Source organism: Tenrec ecaudatus, chromosome 2, assembly GCF_050624435.1.
Source record: "Tenrec ecaudatus isolate mTenEca1 chromosome 2, mTenEca1.hap1, whole genome shotgun sequence".
Classification (NCBI taxonomy): Eukaryota; Metazoa; Chordata; class Mammalia; order Afrosoricida; family Tenrecidae; genus Tenrec; species Tenrec ecaudatus.
In genome coordinates this window covers 188,334,424-188,357,328 of record NC_134531.1, presented here as the reverse complement: position 1 = coordinate 188,357,328, position 22,905 = coordinate 188,334,424, and the positions used below count along the sequence as shown (strand labels likewise).

General features: G+C 51.5%; 1 protein-coding gene across 1 annotated transcript in view; it reads right to left on the bottom strand.

The window, feature by feature from the left end:
* Positions 1 to 272: 272 nt before the first annotated feature.
* NSG2 (neuronal vesicle trafficking associated 2) overlaps positions 273 to 22,905 on the bottom strand; it is a 61,332-nt gene continuing 38,699 nt past the window's right edge. Inside the window, exons 3-4 of the mRNA XM_075543212.1 lie at positions 2,629 to 2,739; positions 273 to 464 (exon numbers count right to left, since the gene is read on the bottom strand). Coding sequence (XP_075399327.1) covers positions 273 to 464; positions 2,629 to 2,739 — 303 coding nt within the window. The remainder of the gene's footprint in view (positions 465 to 2,628; positions 2,740 to 22,905) is intronic.

Genomic DNA, 22,905 nt, shown 5'->3' with positions numbered 1-22,905 from the left:
ATCTTACATGGGAACCGTCAACACAAGACATGCCTTTGTACATGAGCCTGACTCTGGGACGGATCAACGATACCAAGGGACAGAAAGAAATACCAATTCAGACAACTTCAGTGCACGACAGCTTCAATGAGTGCCTCCCACCCCACCCCATCCCACCCACTCCCTCCCTCCCCCTCCCCCACATCCCAGGAGTACAGTGTTGTCTTGTAACTGGAACTTGACTCAGCCAACCAGGGACCCCTCTCCACCCCCATTCTGGCTGGGGTAGACCTCTAGTGGCCCTGGGTCTTGGGCGGCTTGGGCTCATGGATGACAGCGGCCGCGGACAGCCATGGCCCGATGGCCCGGGCGGTGCTCTGCTTGGCCACACTGTAGTGGCTGATGACCGTGTAGAAGCGGCTTCTGGAGTTGGGGTCCTGGGATGAGTAGTACGCATCCAGGGAGGCCGGGATGCAGCGCTTGTGCTGTGGAAGAAGGAGAGGGAGTCAGTGGGAATTCAGCGGCCTCCCCTGCAGAGCAGCTGGTCTGCCTGGGAGCCACAGCCAGTCATCTGGGGGCCACGCCTTCCCCGACACCAGCACCAGCACCACCATCACACCTGCACTTACTTGACCCTGGAAGAGAAGAACCTGGTTTTGATACTGACTCAAAGCCAAGCATCTCTGCTCCCTGGCTGTGGGGGATGCTCTTGGTACCAAACTAGAAGCTCAGTATCAGTCTTATTTGCTCATCCCCAATTGCTTCCCTGGGGCATTGCCTGCAACCTCAGGGAGCCACCTCCCTGAGACATGACTTACAGGTTGTGTGCCCTCTCTCCCAGGGATGCCAAAAGCTAAGGACTGAGCAATGCTAGGCAAGAAAATCCGAAAGCCCCTTGCTTCAAGGCAGGATGACCCTGGGCTGTGCTTCAGGCTACAGGAGCAGGCTCAGGCTGGCCTTCATATATGGCAAGTGGCCCCGATGCTTCCTCACTGGCCCATCCTGCTTCCCTCTCTCCCAGGATCCTCCTGAAGGCTCTCTGTCCATCAATCACTGGCATGAGAATCTCCATCACAGGCTCTGCTTCTAAGGAGTACAATTTAAGTCAATGGCCCTGGAATAAGTCGCATCTCTTCTCGGAGCCTCAGGTCCCTTTCTTGGTTTCCTGGCTAAAGCACCCTCCGAGGTGAGGAGTAAAGTCAGAATTGCAAGTAAAGCAGTTGACTTCGGATGGAAGGCTGGCCAGATGTAGTGGAGATGGCCAGCTGGCCGACCAGTTTTACTGTTCTCCCACTGTGCGGGGCCATTGTGCGAGGGCAGCTGCCTGGGACAGGGACTACACTTCCCAGTCCCTCCTGGCAGGGATTATGGGACTCTTAGTAGCCAGTGGAATAGAAGGGAAAGGTGACCCATGCCATCTGTTCTGAAGTAATAAGAAGTGGGAACATCTTGTCTTTGCCTATCTACTGCCTAATGGGGGGCTGCTCCTGGCTCCCAGGGCCTAGCGTAGTGACTGTCACCACAGGGGGGCTTTTCCCCCAAGGGACAGCTGGCAGGTCGGGAGACACTGTTGGTTACAACTGGGATCATCAGGCAGGATGGTGTCGCTCTATAGTAAGAAGAGGCTGGGGATGCTGCTAAGCATCCCATTATGTACAGGCCCCACCCACCCCCTTCCAATGAAGGATGTCAGTGATGCTGTGGTTGGGCAAACTTTCCCTGAAAGAAAGCAGAACCCCAGAATTGAAGAGCCTGGGGTCCCGAAGGACCCAAAGTCAGTCATTGGCATCAGCCCTGGGCAACAGCGAGTGAGTGAGTAAGTGAGAACTACGGAGATAAATACATCTCGATTAGGCTAAGCCATTGAGACTGAAGGTGTATTTGATTCTTATCAAGAGAACTTCTTCTGGTCAAGTTGATTCCAATGGATAGCAGCCCTATGGGTGTCTGAGAAGACATGTGTGGCGCCATGGGATTGGCAATGGCTGTGATCTTTCAGAGGGAGTTCTGGTGGCACAGTGGTTATGTGTTGGGCTGCTAACTGCAAGTCAGCAGTTCACAACCACCATGTGCTCCTTGGGAGAGAGATGGGGCTTCTACTGCTGTAAAGAGTGACAGTCTCTGACACCCACAGGGGCAGTTCTTCCCTAGCTTATGGGATCACTATGAGTTCATGTCGAATCAATGGTGAAGAGTTTGGAGTTTTGTTTTTGGGTTTTGGGGGTGTGGGTGATCTTTTAGAAGATCATGAGGACTTTCTTTCAGGAAAAATGTTCAGGGTGGATTTATGCTTCATAAAAGCTTGACCAGATACATAAAACCAAAAGCCAAGCCCACGTGTTGCAGAGCAGAACCACTCCACAAAGTGTTCTCATCTGTGGCTTTTCCGGAGGAGATGACCAGCTCTTTCTTCCAAGGTGCCTCTCAAAACCCCAAAACCCACTGCCATGGAGTCAAACCAACAACTTTCTGGTTAGCAGCCCAGCGCTTAAGCATTTGTAACAGCCAGGGCCTCCTGCATGCGATATTTCAAACAAACTGCAGGGAGGCTGCCGGGCCCATAGATGCCAAGGAACAAGAGGCATTGGCAAGCCCTCCAATCAAAACTGACGGTGGCCTGAGTCACTCAACCTGGCACAAGCCCCTTACCTTATAGACGAATCCTTCCGGGCAGCTGTGGTCGTAGGTGAAGGCTTTATAAACCACCAGGAACACAATGCAGGCGAGGAAAGCTAGGGCCAGGCTGACCAGGATGGTGACCTGCAGGGAGACAGAATGGAGAGGCACATCAGCCACAGCCTGCCGCTCCCATCCAAGGACAGTGAGCAGAGACAGAGGATCTGATAGAGAGAGTCGGGGGCTGGGGGCTGAAGAACAGGTTTGGCCTCAGCTAGGTCGCTGACCTGGAACAAGCACACTTGTAGGCCACAGTTTCCCGCTTCTGTGAACTACCCTTGAGGTCCCCCGGACTCCCCTCCATGTAACCCCCTCCCCTTGTTTTACTGTTCCAGCTAACTGGAGGTGTGTGTGCAAGTGGGGGGGGGAGGGTGATCATTAAGCCATTAGTTAAGATGTTTACTGCCTTCAGCCCCACTCCCACTGCTTAATTACAAACTCAGATGATTTCCAACTGCTTATTTCTCCTCCACTTGGCATCTAATAGACGCCCGAAACACAACATGCGGGCTGAGTCTCTCCTCTCCTGCCCGCTCCAGCTGCATCTTCCCCATCCCTAGAAAGGTCAAGTCCACCTCTGCCTCCACTGAGATCAAAGCTCTTACCATCATGTCATCCCGGCCTCTCTCTCCTCCCCCACGACCCTCCACATCCTGCCCAGCAGCAGAATCTACCCATGCTGCCTTAAAATTATATCAACACACAGCGACAATTGTGGAGGAAACATAGTGAGAAAGCGCCCTTGGATTCGCGACTGGCTAAATTTGATCTCAGGAATTCTGAAGGTGTTGCTGGAAGAACCCAGTCCCTGGAGAAGGACATCTAATTTCATAAAGTAAAGGGGTCAGCAAAAAAGAGGAAGGCCATCCATCCGTGGGATAGATGGACACACGGCTGAAACGATGGGCTCGAACGTGGAAACAATTGGGAGGATGGCGCAGGGCTGGCCGGTGTTCCCCTCTGCTCTTGTACACGAATAAGGTTTCTGTGGGTCAGAACCGAGTCCGTAGCATTTAACAGCAATGAGGCCACTCCAGAGGGCAGCGGAGGGGTGGCAGAGCACTGCCTGCCAAAAAAAGGCACCAATGGCCCCATGACAGCAGGCAGAGGCATGGCAGTGTACCTGTGTCCGGGGCACCACTGAAGTGGGGCGCCAAAGAGCGCTTTCTCTTCACCACTGGCGTTTCCATTGCCCGCTGTGAGAGTGCAGTACTTTCCCTCTGACTTCAGAATGTTCCTCCCCTGCTGCTTCCCTCCCCCTGCTGTCTACCACTGGGGGCTGCTCAGCCTCTGCGCCCCTAGCTGCTCCTGCCCTGCCCAGGCCTCCCAACCTCTTCTTGGCCACCGGGGACTATTTTCTCCTGATGTAACCTTCCACCCAACTGCAGCCCTGCCAGTCCTCATTCAAAGCCATGGGCAGGGACACTGCCCCCCGGGCTCTGCTGGAACTCCGTGGCAGGGACAGAGGAGGTGACAACAGAGGGTGACTCCTTAGAAGAGTAAAGGATGTCGCAGGAGGAGGAGCGTGAACGTCCTGAGCAAAGGAACTCACCCTGCCAGTCAATAGAAGCTGGAGAGAAGAGGGCTGAGCCTAGACACCGGACAGGGTTTGGCATGGTGGGCCCAGAGGGTAAACACGCGACGTGCGGGGACGGAGACTGGGGCTGGGGTGGGTGGGAAGAGACCAGGTTTAATAAAGGATCAGTCTCAGAAACTTGGACTTGATGCAGCCCAAAGGCAGCAACAGGGAGCCCCCGAAGGCTCTGAGAGGGAAAACGCACACGATCAGAAGGATGCTTTGGAGCAAGGTCTCTGGGCAGTACAGGTGAGGTGTCGGGGGACCAGGGTGGGGGCTGGTGATCCATTGGGGTGACCCGTGGGAAGGAGCCTTCACTGCACCATGGTACCAGTGCTCGGCTGTGGGCTGAAAAGCTGGGAACGCACCAGCAGCCACATGGGAGAGCGGCTTCCTAGGGATTTACAGCCCGGGGAATCCGTGCAGCAGTTCTGCTCTGTCCTGCAGGCTTGCTGCTGGGAGGGGAAGTCTATGTAATGGCAGATGGAGGAGAGGTAGGGGTGAGCAGTGGGGGAAAGGAGCCAGCCATCTGAGAAGGTCTAAGAGGTGAGTGGAGTCCCTGGGTGGTGGGTTGCTCGGAGGTTCGAGCCCATCCACCTTGGAGACTTGGAAGAAAGGCCTGGCTATCTGCTTCTGAAAAACCAGCCACTGAGGACACACGTGGGTGTTGTCAGCAGGGAGAGTCACCTGACCTGCAGGCAACTGGGGGGTTGCTCCGCTTTGCTTGGGGCTCGCTTTGTTCTCCACGTCCACAGCCCGCACTTTCCTGAATTCAGGCAACCCTCCGCATTCACCCCTGAGCTCACTGACTTGGTCCTGCCCCCCAACCCCCCAGAGCTTCCTCTCCCCTCCAGGTGGGTATGGGGAGTGAGAGTCACCTCCCTGTCCCCACCGCCCCGCCCCTCCTAGTTTAATCCCCACATCGAAGTCCCTGCTATGAAGGGGTGGCTTTAAGCTCCAGGCAGAGAACCCCCACTTCCCTCCAGAGCCCAGCACGCAGGAAAGCCAGCCTCCACATCGATATTTATTGACTCGGTTTATATAACCTTAGTCCTCGGAGATGCTCTGAAGCCCTTGGTTTCACCTCTTGAATTTAACAACGCAGGACTAGAAATAAACAACTTGTTAATTCTCCGATATTGGATTTGAGTGTTTCCTTGGCGCAGTGATCCTCACCACATTAAATACCCTCCCTGTTCCCCACCTTCCTGCCTGTTCCCACACTCATTCCCCGGTCCTTTCATGCATGCCATGTCTTCAAAGGGCCGTGAGCCTGATATGACGGCATGGCACAGTTCTTGCCACAAGAAGCCTCCCAGTAAGTGGGGGGGGGGGGAATCAGACAATGAACCAGCAAAGAACCTAAAAATAATTATAAACCGAGGACCACACAGGACGCTGGGACAGAGCCTCCGGGAAGGGAGGGGAAAGGGAAATCTAAAATAAGATGCCCTGCATCATGCAAGCCCCCAAACTGCCGCCCTCTAGTCCATGTGGACTCGGCAGCCCTGTAAGACAGGGTGGAACTGCCCCTGTGAGTTTCAGACACTGTAACTCTTCACAAGACTGGAAAACCCTTTCTTTCTCCGGAGGATGCAACGGGAGTTTGGAACTGCTGAGCTTGCGGTTAATGGCCCAACTCATAACCACCATGCCACCAGGGCACTTTCTGAATTATGCAGGTGTGCCCTAAATCCAATAAAAGAGGCTTTATAAAGACATACAGGGGAGAAGACAGATGGAAGAGGAGGTGGGATTGTGAAGAGGAAGACAGAGGTGGGAATGGATGCAGCCACAAGCCAAGAGCTGTCTGGAGCCACCAGAAACTGGCTAAAGAAGGATCTTCCCCTGGAGCTTCCAGATACAACACTCCCAATGCCTTGACCTTGAACTTCTGCCATCCAGAACTGCTGCAGAATACATTTCTATTGTTTGAAGTCACCTAGATTGTAAGCCTTAGGAAACTAATATAAAGCCCTCGCACAGACCCTGGAAGATGTTTTACAAATATCAGCCACTTCAGTTATCCATGTTATTACTCCATTCCTCCTTACATGCCTCCAAAGCGCCAGCCTCACACGCGTGCTTACATTTGAACCCATTGTTGCAGCCACTGGGTCCGTCCACCTCACTGGGGGCCTTCCTCTCTTTCGCTGTCCCTCTACCAAGCACGATGTCCTTGCCCAGGGACTGGTCTCTCCTGACAACATATCCAAAGATAGTACACGGGCTCATTAATACCCCCACTTCACAATGGTGAAACTCGGGCACTGGGGCCTTCCAGAATGAGTCTGCAACCACGAGGTTATTGAAGTAGTAGAGGCAGATTGGAGCTCTGGAATCTGATTCTAAATCCTTCAGACCTAATTTCTGCTTTAGCAGGAGATACACATCACCCCCCTGTCCAGGCGCACCCTGTGCCTGCAGGAGTACAATGAAGACGCCATGCGCGAGGTGTAATATAAACACGCTCTAAGAGGACATGGCCCCACTGACTCCGGAACCTCGGGAGTTAGGAAGGGAGTGGAGAATAGCAAGGATCCAGCCAGGGCCTGCCGAGCCAGGGTGCTGCTGATGAAGGCCCCTCGTCACTCCAGGAAACAAGACCCTCACCAACATCCATATTCTGCCGCGCCCAGCACCACAACGCCCAGTCAACAGCCCCTTTATGGAGATGGCAAGCCCTGGGAAGCTCGGTGCAATCGAAGCACTCACACCGGGGAAAGCAAATGATGCAGAGATAACATAGAAGTGCCTGACATCCATTCAGCTTTCGAATGTGGCAGCCGGAACCACCAGAGACAGAATTAGGCCGCCAGGCGCTTTGTTCCTGGCTTGACCCCAAAGAGCCTGACAATAGGACTTGAGTGGGAAGTGTAGGGGGATCCCAGCCTCAGTACATCCTGCCCAGCCTAGACCACACCTCCACATTTCCCCAGCACCAAGCAGCGGTGGAGCAGGGAGACTGTCTAGGCTGGAGGGAAGCCCATTTCAGTCTCTTACTCACTGTGACCCTGGACAAGTTCTGTGGCTTCTATAATCCTCCACTTACTGTTCTTCAAAACAGGTTGGTGTAGATGGCTGCCTCCCATTGGCTATTGTAAGTGTGAATGAGTGTGTGCATGGAAAGCACCCAGGAGGGGCCTGGCTCGTGGCATATGTCCAACAAATCACAGCCCCCAACTCTGTGAGCCCAAGCAGAGGGCCTACATGCATCCCACCGTTTCACATCGGTAGGACGTATGGGTGTGCCTGTTTGACCGATGGTGTGTCAAGGGCAATGAGGATACCTCTGCAGAAGCCAGGGGCAGGAGAAGGATTTGGGCTTTGTCCTACTGAACTCAGAAGCCCAGCTGCCTGACCCTCCTTCATATTGCCTGCTTCTGTTAAACTTCACATTTTATTCAAAATGGTTGCCTTAGACAAAAATGACCCTGGGAACCCAAGAGGGAAAACACCCGCCAAACAACTGCCGTTTTCACATACTGGCTTCTTGATTCTTGTTAGCACGCGCATGCATCCCAGTGGAAGTCTGGTTCCTTTGCTTCCATGCCCGTCACCCCTCCAACCATTTAGGACCATACAGACCAGGCTGACACGCTGGGCCGGGACCACCCCAGAACTTAGAGGGGCCTCCATGTGCCTCTCTGTACAATGGCCCTAACTGATTATGCTCACCACACCCAACTGCCAGCAACGCACCAAGATGGCCAATGCAGAAGTGCCATCTGTGCCGAGCTAAAGTGGTAATGGAGGCTTGGTGGCATCATCGCCATGGCTGTGACTCTCATAGTCCGTGTGTCACTAGGGGTGGGGTCGGTTTAACTATTTCCTCTGCACCAGGACCACTGGTGTTACCTTGTATCACTGTCCCTGTGACCTGTCCTTCGCAGCAGACTTTCCTCTACGGGGCTTACTGATGATTAATGTAAATGGGTGACGAAGCATCTCTGCGTGGACCATCTCTGCTCAGGCCTCCCCCATTGCCTCTCGGCATGCTGGTGACCCTGCCCAACTCCAGTCCCCTGGCATAAGGCTGAGGAGTGACAGCGATGTCTAGGAGACCCACACCAGACAGATGCCAAGCCCTGCACTCAGCTACCCCTTGGTCTGCTGCCACACCCAGAGAGCAGCATTCCAACACGCTTTGAGGTGTTCTCCCAAACCACCCTCGCTGCCATCACGCCCATGCCGACTCATAGCAGCCCTATGGGACCTGGGCGAGCTGCCCCTGCGGCTCTCCGGGCTATAACTCTCTATGAGCAGAGAAAGCCCCAGCTTTCTCCAGAGGAGCACCCGGTGCTTTCAACTGCTGGCCGTGTGGCTAGCGGCCTAAGCCGTCACCACTGTTCTTCTGGCTTTTCATGGGGAGCGGCCAGGGGCTAGCATCCCACGCTCACCAGGTGCTTCCGTTGGTACTAGACAGATTGCCTCACTGGATCTCACCCCGAAGCCTAGCGAGAGAGCATGTTACCCTTCCTGGTGTTCAGAGGGAGAAAGTGAGGTTGGGAGAGTTGAGCACATTGTCAGGAGGCTCAGCCCATCAGGAGGAGCCAGACCGAGAAGCAGGTCTGTCTGGATTAAAACTCGTTTCTTTCCCCGGGACTGCACTGTCTTCTCCAGCTAGCCCCTACCTCCCTGTATCAACTGACACATCCTCAGGAACACCGCACGAGTGCTCGAACACACACACACACACACAACTTTTCCTCTAAGTAAGGCCTCTCCGGTGGGGCTCCGAGGCTCCAGAAACCAGCCTCTCCCTCATGTTGCTCTGGGCAGAGCCTGTCCCTTGGTGCCCTCACCCAAACCCACCCACCTCTGCCCCGCCCAGAGACCCACCTAGAGCAGGGTTGTGTGTCACCTGCAAAGGTACGGGTTACAGTCCCGGGAACTCAGTGGCAGCTCACTTCATCCCGGCCAATCCGCTGTCTGGACAGAGCTGGCCCTGGCATCTCCCTGGAGACAGGGCCCTGCCGCCCAAATAGCCTGCTCCATTAAGCCACGTTCATTCCTCAATCCTCTTTCTTGGCAGAAGAATTGATTTTTTATAAAAAATCAGGTCAGCAAAATTGGTTTAGAAAATTAGAAATCGTCTTCTCCAAGTTCCAATGTGTGGCTCTGCTGGGCATGTCAGCAGGGGTCGGAGGCAGATAAACTGCTCCGTGTCTTCCTGTATTCCCTGCAAGAGTGGCAGTGCATGCCTGCCAGCACTGCAATCACACACACACACACACACACACACACACACACACACATCCCCCAGTAGCAGCTCCACTGCTGGAAACTTCTTGGCCACAGCTAGTGGAGCGGAGGGCGGTGTGTGTGTGTGTGTGTGTGTGTGTGTGTGTGTGTGTGTGTGTGTGTGTGTGTGTCTGTGAGAGAGAGAGAGAGAGAGAGAGAGAGAGAGAGAGAGAGAAATGCAGGCAGACAGCAGGTGGGATTTCTGCCCCCTCCTAAATGTGCTTCCTTTGTCTTCGGACAGGAAAGCACTTCCACCCGATCCTGTACCGCTTCATGCGTCCTGCACATGCACACATGCGCCCAGACACACATGCCCACTCTGTGTTTACTGGAGACTCTGAAGACAGTTTCACGGAAAGGGGCTACAGAGCAGGCCTGACTGCTGCTCTTTCAATGGACCACTTGCAAGGTGGGAATGTGGTCACTGGCAGGGTCTCCCCCATTCCAGAACTGGGAACGGGGGCGCCTGGTGCCCACACTGATGGCATAAATAATATGGTTTGTGCCGAACACCTGATTTCCTTCCAGGATTCGGTTAGGTGCCAGGCATGGGCTTCCTCTGTGGTCAGGCTGAGTAAGTACCTTGGGCATGTCAGTAGAAGAACAGAAGACAACGCATTGGTGTGTGAACACAATGAAATGCTCCGCATCACTAAAAAGCAATGATGAGACCACAGGCCACCTCATGACATGGGTGGACCCAGAGGGCATGCGCTGAGTGAAAGAGGAGGCCACTGCGACTGGAGGGCACGACTTAGGAGGGTTCCAACGTCTGGCAGGATCAAGCAATGGGCTAGACAGTTACCGGCAACTAACTTGGGTGAAAGGACGACTGGTGGCCCACAAGAGGGAGACAGGAAATCAAGAAGGGGGAAGGGTAAGCTCTCAGGGGGTTAATTAGTAGTTTATAAACTGTGAAATACACAGTGGATGTAAACCCCACCTAATTTACAAGTTTAAAATTGCTATGAAATATGTCGATAAAGGTGTGCTGAAAAATCTCTTCATTAAAAACAAGCAAACTCTGGGCATGGAGTCTCTAACAAGGCTCCCTGGTAGATAATGTGCTGCCGCCACTCCTGGCTGGGGAACGGAGCACTCCGCAGGGAGGGGACTCCAGCAGCTGTCCCCTGGTTTCCCCTGACTTTGTCCCGGGAGCCTTTTCCTGTGGCTGATTGTGCTTGGCGTCCGGTTGCGATAATAAAGCATGATGGTGAGTGTAAGTAGAAGCTGAGTCCCCTGGCCTCCGAGCAAACCACCAAACCTGGGCTGACGCTGGAGTTTTCCCCTTCCCGGGCTCCCTCAACGAGAGGGGCTGTGCATCTCATTTTCAGAATGCTGTGTCTCAAAGGCCGGCTCCAGGCTCTCCCGACCCTCCCCTTTGCCCTGCCTGCCCCCAGGGCCCAGGGCCCACCACACCCCAGCTGTAGCATCATGCCTCGTGGGCTAGGGGGAGGGCATGAGATTGATTCTTTCTGCACTGGAAGGGCAGGGCCATCTCTTTTGGCACCTGTCTCTCTCTGCCGCCCCCCCCCCCCTACCCCTAGCCATCCTTGAAAATCCTGCTACTCGAAATTAGGAAGAAACACAGCTTCTGCTGCCATCTGCCGCACACTGTCCCCTGGTGGTGGGGATCACAGTTGGGACTGGCTGGTCCTTGCCCTGCAGAGGTAGGCTCCTTCTCTGGGATTCTCCTTGGTATCGGCAGCCTCCAAGTTGGCCCCAACATATGGGGACCCCACGCACAATAGAATGAAGTGTGGCCCAAGTTCTGCACTATTCCCATGATTGGTCAGGGAGCTGATCATTGTCACTGGATGGTGTTTGGGAGTAGATCACCAGGCCTTTCTTCTGTGGCACCTCCCAGTGGGTTTGAACCACCAACCTTCCGGTTCATACCCAAGCACAAACCACCGGTGCCACCTCAAAGCCCTCCCTCCCTTATCACACTGTCCATGGGGGTGAGTATACGCTGACTCCCACGCAGCCGCACCAGCTCCTCTGGCTCGCCCTTAGGGGGAGGGGTTTCAGTGAAGGTGCTCTCTGTTCCACCTGTAAGTTGGACGTACCCTTAGATGGCCTCACAGCAGCTATGGGTGCTTCCCAACAGGAAGCTCTACTCTGAGAAAAACGGGGAAGGGACAACAAACAGTCCAAACCCGAGGGAGAAAGATGTGACAGTCGCTCACATAGCGATTCACAGCCTCTGACACCCGATGTACACGTTGGAGAGGATGCCAGTGGGTGGTGACAGACAAGGACTTTGGCTTTGAAGCCAGAAGTAACCGTGACCGTGACTAGATCCCAGACCCATTACCCTTTGGACTGCTATTACATTCCCTGGACAGCAGTTTCCTCGTCTAGAAATTGGGGCCCTGATAGCTAGCTACCTGAGGCACTGATGTGAAACTGCACAAAGCCCCGAGCAGTGGGGGGGGGGGGGGAGAGGCCCAAGGCGAGGCCTGCCTGGGATCCGGCCAGAAGGAATGTGTAGTCTCACTCTTCCGGCCCTGCCCTCCGATCCCATGGCTCCTATACTTTGAACTTCATTTTCCCCAGCAAGCAGACTACATTCATTAAACACTAATGAACCCATTATCCTGCTTGGAATTCATCCGGCTCATATGCATACCTATGAATAGGAGAGAGCCATGTGATCAAAACAAAAGACACGCACGTGCTGTTTTCCTTGGTCTGCTTGGCCTAATAAGAAGCCGTTGGTCCTTTGGGCTGTGAAGTGTTTGGACGCAGCCGAAGGTGGCTGTCCCTCCTGGCCAGCGCTGGTCTGGACCAGAGCAGGCACAGAGGACAGGCACGCTCTCTGGTTGCAACAACACCCCTTTCTGTCTACACAGTTTGGGGCATGTTCTGTCGTAGCCCCAGGCTGGCTGGCACCATTCATAAAATGGGGTGATCACTAGCTCCCCGAGATGTTGATCCAGAGGACCTGTCTAGCTTTGTCTGACACAGTGACGTGTTCAGCAAACCACTGCTCGGGGAATGCACCATGCTAACGGAGACACTATCTCTCTCTTGGGTGGAAATGTCAGGATGGACCCCAAGAGTGGTCATGTGTCCATGGTCTTATCTGCTGCCCGTGTTTACATTTCATTCCTCCTTGGTTAGTGGGGTCGGTTCCCAGAGAGAAAATTGGCTTTGTCTAGGGCCCATGCTCCTTCAGCCCAGGATGATTGGATTGGGAAGGCTTTTTAAAAAAATCATTTTATTGGGGGCTCGTACAACTCTTATCACAATCCATACATACATCCGAGCACATTTGTACATTTGTTGCCAACATAATTCTCAAAGCATTTTCTTTCTATTTGAGCCCTTGATATCGGCTCCTCATTTTACCCCTCCCTCATGAACCCTTGATAATTTATCAATTATTATTATTTTGTCATGTCTTACACTGTCTGACGTCTCCCTTCACCCACTTTTCTGTTGTCTGCCCCCCAGGGAGGAGGTTCTATGTAGATCCTTGTGATGGGTTCCCCCTTTCCACCCCGCCTTCGCATTGGGAAGGCTTGCAATGAACATTAGAAATTATTGCACATCATTGTCTCCTGTTATGGTTCAGTCAGCCCCGTAACCAGAGTCAAGCACTGCGCAGTCCTGCACCCCCCATGGTCCGATGCTGAACAGATCTCTGAGAGGCACAGGCTTTCAATGAGTTGATTTTCAGAAACAGGTGGCCAGGCCTTTCTGCCTCGTCTGCCTGGTCTGAAACCTCTGCCGAATCCAGAACCAACACACAAACCTCGACTGGCAGCCCGGTGGCGGCTCTGCGTGAGGTACACTGACCACGAATGGAATCCAAATCTTCCACCTGGAAGGTGAGGGTGCTCCTGCAGCAGCACCCATGTCCCCAAACACTGCCCCGTCACTGTCATTTGGGGGTGACGAATAATAATGTTTAAAACGAATACTATCAGGTAGTTCTTATCATGTTTCCTGTTTGACGGGGCAAGAACTTGAGATCCAGAGGGGCTAACTCAGATTCCTAAGGGTCCTCAAATAACAAGGGTACCAGCGGCACAGTGATGAAAGTGCTGGGCTGCTAACCGAAAGGTTGGCAGTTCAAACTCACCAGCCAATCCAGGGGAGAAAGCTGTGGCTGTATGTTTCCACGAAGAGTGGAGCCGTGGAAACATGGTGGGACAGTGGGCCCCTTCCCTACAGGGCTGCTGGCTGTCAGCCCCAGCAATGGGGCTGGGATGCAAACAAGGACTGACTACACTCGGGCTTGAAGCCCAGTGGAACCCAAAGGCTATCCCATGCCCTCCGCTGCTTTCCCAGTGGCTGCTCCTGGAGGGGCTGTTGGGGACCCAAAGCTTCTCTCCCATCGCCAGGCTATGTGTGCTCCTGCTGTACAGAAGGTCCCTATGCTTGTCACAACCGACTCCATGGAACTCACAGCCTCGCCCTTCTGCAAGCCCAAATGATTGCAGCACCACACTCGGGTCAGCTCCCCATGGGGGGTGGGGGGTAGGGGGGTAGAGGGGATGAGGTGGAGAATGATCCATATGAAAGAAGCCCGTTTCCCAGGGTCCCAATGAATCCTGCTAAGTAAATTGCCTTTTGAAGGGAAAATGAAACATCTGCAGCCTCAAACTTTATGGCAGTCATAATTCAAGAGTCCCTTTCAGAATCCAGAGAGCACAGCTCCCCAGGGGAAGCAGGGGTGGTGTGGGAGCCTGATCACGGAAGGACGGATAAAGAGCCAGGGATTCATTCCTATCAGTGCAGCCCTTGAAAGAGAAAGAGCGCAATTTAAATCGGCTCATTCCAAAGCAGTAACTCATTCCCAAATGTAATGTGCTGTTGGCATAATCATTAGAAACAAAACACGAGCGAGCATCTGAGGGCCCTGCCAGTGTCAGGGATAAATCGTTGGTCCTCTGGAAGTGTTGGGTTTGTTTGTTTGTTTGTTTCTTGTAAAAGTTCCCATCATCATTCAGTGTGGGCCAGAGGAAATGAAGGGTGTTAACAGTGAGCCCCACACAGGATGAAGGCGCCAAGGCTAGTCCACGATGGTGAGCGGCATCTTTATAAAGCTGGCTGGGCAAGCACAGATGCAGGTGGGAAACTGAGACTCAAGCATGTGCTGCTGGAACCAGCCTTTCCTGATCACCTACTGTTTGCAGCAGGGACCAGACAGAAGCATAAGGAGGGATGAGGGCTCGGGGTGAGGTAGCAGGTGGACTAGGCACTGAAGGAAGAGGAGGTTGTCTCAGCTGCCCCACCCAGATGGTGGCTGTCAAGGGCAGAAGGTAGCTCAGTTGCCTAAGGATTTAAAGAAAGAGCAGGGATCTCTACATTCAAGTGGAATGTCCCAATTTCTGATTGGGGGCAGCTGACACAAGCAATGCCTTCTTTCACTTGGTCATGTTAAGCCTTTCAAGAGACTTGTAAACTTTGTCTTTTCATTTTATTTTATAGAAAATAAAGTTCTTGGAGTGGAAACCCAAAGCCCATCTATAGACAATTGGACAATTGGACATCCCCTCACAGAAAGGTCACAAGGAAGGGACGAGTCAACTAGGGTGCAGTATAGCACCAATGAAACACTCAACATTCCTCTAATTCTTCAATGCTTTTTCACACACACACACACACACACACACACACACACACACACACACCAGTTCTACAGTTCTACAGTTCTACCTTAAAAATCTGACTAGACCAGAATATGTACACTGGTACAGATAAGAGCTCTTGACACGGATTCTAGGGCAGATAAACTTCTCAGGAACAGTAATGGGAGTAGTGATACCATGAGAGTAGGAAGAAGGTGGGGTAGAGGTGGGAGAAAGGGGAACCAATCACAAAGATCAATGTATTGACCCCCCTCAAGGGGGATAGACAACAGAAATGTGGGTGGAGACAGAGTACAGTGGAACACATGAAAATAATAATCATTTATCAAGGGTTCACCGGGGTGGAAGGGGAGGGGAGGGAGGGGAAAAGAGGAGCTGATACCAAGGGCTCAAGTAGAAAGAAAATGTTTTCAAAATGATGATGGCATCATATGTACAAATGTGCTTGATACAATTGAAGTCCATAGACTGTTATAAGAGCTGTAAAATCCCCGAATAAAATGATTTATAATAAAAATAATAAATTGTAATCATCTCTAAAAACCGAAAAGAAAAAATGAAAGTTTCAAAACTGATGGGTTCAAGGTCAAGTCAAAATGAGGATTGACCCCATCTGGCCCAGGAGAAAGGTGAGCAGGTGGAAGGTAAGGTGGGAAGTGTGGCCAGCGTGGGGTGATTGCACAGCCACTCACGGTTGACATGAATGGGCATCTGGGTCAACTAGTGTCTATGGAAGAGTAGGAGATAAAGGTGCCCACGTGCACATGCACAAAACATTTCTGGTGTGCTCTGATCGTGTCTTCCACAGACCTACGTCCTAATCCCTGGGACCTGGGAAGGTAACCGTGTTTGTGAACAGATTTTTCATAGATGTCGTTAGTTTAGTTAACATGGTTTGTCTTTATGAAAGAGAAGAATCACACCCACAGGGAAGCCAGCCATGTGAAGATAGAGACAGAGTGGAAATGATGCTGCACAAGCCAAGGAATGCATGGCGCTACCAGCAGTTAGAAAAGGCAAAGATGGATCTTTCCCAAGAACCTTCCAGAATCTTTTATGGGAACCTTCCATTTCTGTTGTGTAAAGCCATTTACTGTGGTCCATTGTGCTCAGTCCTAGGAAACGAATGCAAATTCCAATTAGGACCTGGCATTAATCAAACTCTTGCTACCAGCCAGGCACTGTGCTTTATGCACATTTTTTATTAAGGGCTCACAACAACCATTGGACCAAGATGTTATAGTCACCATCAGGCTTTTGAGAAAACAGACTCAGTAAGGTGAGGGGGTTTCCTAGGCTTGCCCCACCATGCAAGGCTCCAGCCTCTTCTCCCTGACCCGTGTTCAACACAACAGAGCCTTTCTCTGGGCTGGGCTGTTGGAAAGAGTCCTGGAGTTTCCATAGCAGCCTTGTCCATCACCTTGAGTTTGGAGAGCCCTCACATCTGGCTGCCACTACCAACTTCACTGTAACGGTCACATTAGAAGGTACTGGGTACAGTGTGAAAACAAAACCCTCGGATCATAAAAGAGACCATGCTTCTTGATCATAGAGACTGGCAGAAATCCCCAGGACTATGGCCCATAGTCACTCTTTAGGGCTGGACCTGAAGTCACACGTGTGGCTCAATTTTCAATCCAACATTAGACAGGATTATAAGGGGAATAATAACATGATAGAGGTACACACACTTTAGAATAATCAGCCATTTCAGACCAAAAGGGCAGTTTTCTCCCAAGGACGATGTCCAGAAGCATTAGAAAAGGAGAAGACTTGAAAACAGGGAATCCAGGAGGAAGCAGGATGAGCGATGCTGCATTGTGGGGATGGCAATCCACGGCATGCAACAAAATGTGTATGAATTGTCGAATGGAAACCCGATTGGCTCTCGAAACCTTCACCATCCTCCCCCTCTGCTACCCAAAGAATAGACTTATTATTAAAAAAAGTACAAATATTTGACTAATGAAAAAATTTTAAACGAAAGACGCAAGAGTAGAAAAGAATGTCTTACAAAGGTTACCAGGGTCATTCCAGGACACGTTGCACCATTTGAAACTCAATGAGGTGAGATTTGCTAGTTTTACAGGATGGATTACATCTACAGATCTGACCCACATGCCTTGAAGCAGGCAGGTCAGACCGTTTGCTTACTGCCCCAGTAATTATGATTTTAACTGAGTATTATGATAGCAAAAGGGTGTGTAGGTAGGAGGGCAATGGTGGTGAGATTGTAGCATTTCCACCTACCATTCAGGAGACCAGGGCTTAATATCCACTAATACACCTCATGCCCAACCAGCACCCATCTGTCTATGAAGGCTTGGGTGCTGCTATCAACCTCAACAGACCAAGGTGAAAGGCCTGGCAATCAATTTCTTCCTGAAAGAATCAGCCAAAGAAAACCCTATGGGCCACAGAGGTCCCACTGGCAATGGACCACAGGATGCTGTCAGACTGGGCAGCGCTGTATGGCGGGCATTGCTTGCGGAGTCAGCCTGGGTCAGGGAGGCAAACCCGCCGGCAGCTAACAGCAATGGCACTGGTTTAGATATCCTCCTTAGGGCATCCCCTGTGAACCCAGGAACTTCCTGCCCGCCACTGCCAGAGGGGGGTGACTGAGAATTTGGCTTAAGTTCATCCAGATGAGCCCTAGTGAACTTGCCCGTGCCTGAAACCAGGCCTTTGGGTCTACCCACTCATTGGCTCCCAGCTACAAAAGCACCCTTCTGCTGGATATGATTCTGATGAGACAAAAATGAGAAACCCACCCGATAGGCAATGGGCTGCGCATGGGACGCCTCCAGCAACAGTAGAGCCAGGAAGCTAATGAGATCCCCTTCTCAGCCGAGCGCCTGCAGGGTGGGGCGGGGGGAGCGGGGCGTGGGGGTGTTCCTTCAACTGGAAACGCCTCCCATTTCTTCCCAGCGGCCCCCTCAGGATGTGTGGCTACCGTGACTCGTGGAAGGGGCAGCCTCATGTTCTCTGTGGGGCCCCAGCTCCACTGCCGGGCTCCCCACACACAGTGGGGCAGGCGGCAGGTTTCGGGCCAGCGCCATTGCCTGGACAGGGACCATAAAACAGGACGGGCTTGGGAGCTGGGGTGCGCACAGAGCTCGGAATGTCCCTAGCTCCAGACTCTGTGGAGAGAAACCATGTGGAGCCTGCTGGAAATGCCGGTGTCAGAGTCTCCCTGTGCCAGATCTGGAATGAACTATCTGCTCCCTGAGGGCGGAGGCCTGGAGGATCCATGTCAGCGGCCCCTTCATCGACCCAGGACTTGGCTAACGCTGGCGCTCGATAAATCTGAGCTAAGTAAATAAGAGCCACCTAACTCGTCTCATCCATCTTCTATCGTATGACACCCACGTCTCTCTGCAGAAATGACTTCAGGCAGCTTACTGGCGGACTGCATGATTTACTGAGCGCTAACCTGCGTGGAGTACTTGCAGTGTGCCAAGCGCTGGCCCCAGCAATCGCCCTGGCATCTCCATTCGGTCTTCCTGGCACGCCTCGGTGACAGGTGGGGTTATCAGGATCCCCATTTCAAAGAGGAGAAAGTGGTCATTTAACCGTGGCTGGAAGGAACCGATGAGCATGAACGGCTGGCTGCGGGTGCAGTCCCTGAGAGATAGAGTTCGTGCACTCGACTGCCGCTGGAAGGCCAGAGGTTTGAATCCACGCAGATGTGTCTCAGAAGGAAGACCTGGTGATCAGCTTCCAAGCAGCACGGCCACTGAAATCCCTGTGGAAGAGGATAGGAAGCAGGGTTTTCTTTCGGATGTGCTTGGCACCGTCATAACTCAGAATGGACTCCACAGCTACTGTTCTGTGTTTATTTGTTTGTTTCCATTTTTGCAAACTTGCAGTCGGTGAGAAATTAATTGATTCGAGGCTTTCTAGAAGCCCCGCAGCTGAAGCTTCAAAGAGATCCGAAGACAAGAATAAATGCCTCCAGTCTCCTCTGTATGACCTTGGCCATCATGGGCTTTTCCTCTGGGGCTCAGGAAGCAAGGTCCCCATCCTGGGACGGTGACAAAGGTGGAAGGAGACAATGAGTGCAGCAAGCACAGTGCTGGCGGTCCAGAAGGCACGCCTTCACAGTGCCCTCTCCTGCCTGGACTCGGGCCTTCCACTCCATCGATTGAAGGAGGCAGCTCAGAGCGCGGAGAGTTAACTGTAAAATCACTGCAAAGCGGCCCAAACATGATCTGCTGCAAAGGCTTCCTCAGCACGCGGGCTCCTGGGTTCCTTGAGTGAGCGGTGGTGATGGACCGGTTTGGTGGGCTGGAGCCTGGGACCGGCCTGGAGTCGGCATTTCAATGGAAGGTGGCTCCCCCTCCATTAAAGTGCTCAGTCCGGCTCTGCAAGTCACGCTTTCTCTCACCTTCTGCAATTGCAAATGCAGTTGATTTTCCTGGCCTCCTTTCCATGCTTTCAAGAATGCTTTCCCCAGGTTTTCCTGAGAATGGAAATGGTACCAAGTATTCCAAAGCCCATCGTGTACCTGACAGGAGAGACAGGCTGAAAACCTAGTCCCCGGCAAGGTGGGGGCTAGGCGCACAGGGCGCATCTTGACCAGCACCGCTCTCTGCTCTCCTGAGAACCAGGCGACAGGATGCATTTGGGGAGAATGATACGGCTGGGAAGATGCAGCTAAGCCAGCCCAGAGGGCAGGGCAGAAGAGAGGGGGAGCCTTCCAGAGGAGGTGCTGTCTGAACAAAGGCTGAAAGAACAGGGAGGGAGGCAAAGCAGTTCCTGCAGAGAGAGCCCTGTGTGAGTGTTCATGGCAATGAAAACGAAGGTAACCGGGGCAACCTGGAGAGGGCACATGGGTGTCAGGTGAAAGGGTTGATTGGAAGTACCAGGGAGCTATGAAGGATAGTGACTGACACAACTGAGTATGAATTTTAAAATCACTTTGGCAAATGGGATGGAAAGTGAATTGGGGAAGACCCTCCATACAGTCCAGCAGAGAGGGCCAGGCCTGGACCAGGGCCCCGCGGAGGCCTTCTTCAAGGCCACGGACTCTCGGGGATTCTCGGACACACTAAAGACAAGGAGGTAGACCGACATCTGCCGGTGTCAACCATGATCTTTGTTTGTCTACTTTGACTGGAAGACAATTTGTTTTGACTGATTATTTTATTGTGTTAAATGCATGTAAAGCAAAACACTCCCGACTTCAACATTCCCCACGTGCACCACTTACTGGCACTGACAATGACCATGTTGGGCAAACATCACCTCTATCCATTCCCCAATTTCCTGTCTGCCTATCAGCTCAAGGTCTGGGAAACGGTGAGGCCACACTTTCCACTCCCTCCTGCCTCTGGGCACTAAGGTCCCTAGGTGATCCTGAGGCTGCACTGCTCACCTAGAGGTTGGTGGTTCAAACTCACCCAGAATTTCCCAAAATCAAAGACCTGGCACTCTGGTTCTGTGAAGGGGACAGCCAAGGAAAGTCTGGGAGACTGTTCTGCTTGGGAACACGCCATCACCATGAGTTGGAGGCAACTCAATGGCAACCCACCACAATGTCCCTGCCTCCTCTCTACAATGGCATATACCGGCCATGGAGTATCATTCAGTTCAGAGGAGAAACAGAGCCCTGGCATGCTACCACATGGATGAACCTTGACAACGGTATCCTGGAAGAAAGCAACGAGCCACAAAAGAACACCTATCGATGATTCCACTTATATGGAATCTGATGAAGATCCAGCTCTTTTTGGATGCTTCCCTGATGTTATCACATCTAAGGGTCACAAAACAAGACCAGTGTCTCATTTGTACAGAAAAAGGAACCTCTGCTTTGGGGAGGTAAAGAGAAAGAATGCACGCTGATAGCCCATGGCCAAGCGGGGAGGAAGGCGACTGTGATGCGCTCTGCTCTGCTCTGCTCTGCAGACTGGCCTCAGAGACAGGGCCTGACGCCAACACAGTGAGGAAAGACCATGGCTGCACCAGTGTGCACAGTCCAGAAGGAGATAAGGCACTTTCCTCCCAAAGATGACAAATGTGCGCCTACAGGATAAACTGTAAATACGGAGCCCTGAGCTCTATGAATAATCAAAGATTAACGAGGTTGCTTTAAAGCCCAGATTCCCCTAAGTGAGAGTTTCAGCTGTATGCCGACATCCTGGGAGCGTGTCCTAGAACACATGTGTTCACCGTGTGTCAGCCTTATGCTTCCAGGGACACCCACACCACTGGGCCCAGGACTGGCTGAGACATGCCGGCTACTCTGTAATACTTCTTGACATAACGGGGTCACATGGCGGGAAAGTGCTGCCTGGAGTCATGATCAGGAGAATGGCCACGAGCACACTCCACAGTGTAGTCTTTCAAAGCTGTGGAGAGGTTGCTGAATGCAAAGGGACGTGCATAGTAATCCTTTACACGTTCACTTACAGCTACCTACACGCTGCCCGAAACACTTAGCCAGGTAGTTTTACCGGGTGATTCTGCTTCAAAAACATCAAGAAATGTGATTTTCTATTCCTTAAGACCTTCTAGAGCATACAAACAGGAAAACAAATAGGTTTGCTTTTTACAGACAGCATAATAACATCATAGCTTATGAAGATAGTGTAAAAACATAAAGCACAATCTCACAGTATTAATTTAAATAGTGCATTAGCAATTAGAATTTAGTACTACACCCAGAGAAAATTCGCCATGATGAAAATGGTGACAGCAAGCAGAGTGCATCTGGAGCTCTATTCATGGAATTTACCGTATTACCGAGTCAAGCAAAGAGCCAGACGATCATCTCCGTAAATGCATTCTGCATTCTGCCAATGCATAAAGGGCATTTGAAGGAAAAGAAAACATGGCAACAGCAATTAAACATCCGTCCTAATTTACAGGGTGAAATGCCAGGAGTGATACATCTGGAAGTATTGGCCAATGCAATGAGACAAGAAAACAATACAAGGAGCCTAAAAGTTACAAAGAAGACGTTTTTTTTAAAAAAATGATTAAGCCTAAAATAAATACCAGGAAGGACAAGGCCGTATCAGTGATATTGGTGATGATACAAATATTGAGCTAGAAAACCCAAAGAATCAAATTTAAAGGAAATTATTAGCAATTGTAAGTACAGTCAGCAAATGCCTGTGATAAAAGGCATGAAATACAAAAGCACCTTGGATTAAGTGTAAATAATAACCAGCTAGAGTATATAATGGAACAAAATGTCCCTTTTACAGTAGCCTCCAAAGATAAATGACTTTGGTGCATACTCAACATGAACTGTGAAACTCATCTGGGAGATATGGGGGCATACCCGCACAGATATAAAGTTAAATCTTGGTTTTAAATAAAAAGATTCAATATTCAAATAGCATAGCTTCCCTCAGTTTATTTTAAACCTAAATATGTATTCAATACTAAATATTTATTTGTGTATATGTCAAAAAGAAAATGTGCAAAGCATGCATACGAAGTTTCTTAAAAATAAGGGAGAACAGTATATATGGATGTTGGAATATATCGCATGATGCAGTAATTGATAAAAGCCATCAGACCAATGGAAGAGAATCAGCACATGAAAGAAAGAGTCCATCGGGTTGGGAGGGAGGGCTAACAAGTAGTGCTAGAACAGCTGGAAAACCTCCACTTACAAAGAAATCGTGCTGACTTCCCACCTTATTCTTCGAATGGAGACAAACCCCAGGCAGCTCAACAAAGTCATAAAAGTACTAGAAGAAAACATGAGTTTAAACCCAGGGACAAGGGAACAACAAGTGATCCAAATCAGTGGTGAGGAGGGTGTAGGAGGCCTGGTAGGGTGTGACCAAGGGCAATGTAACAGGAATTACT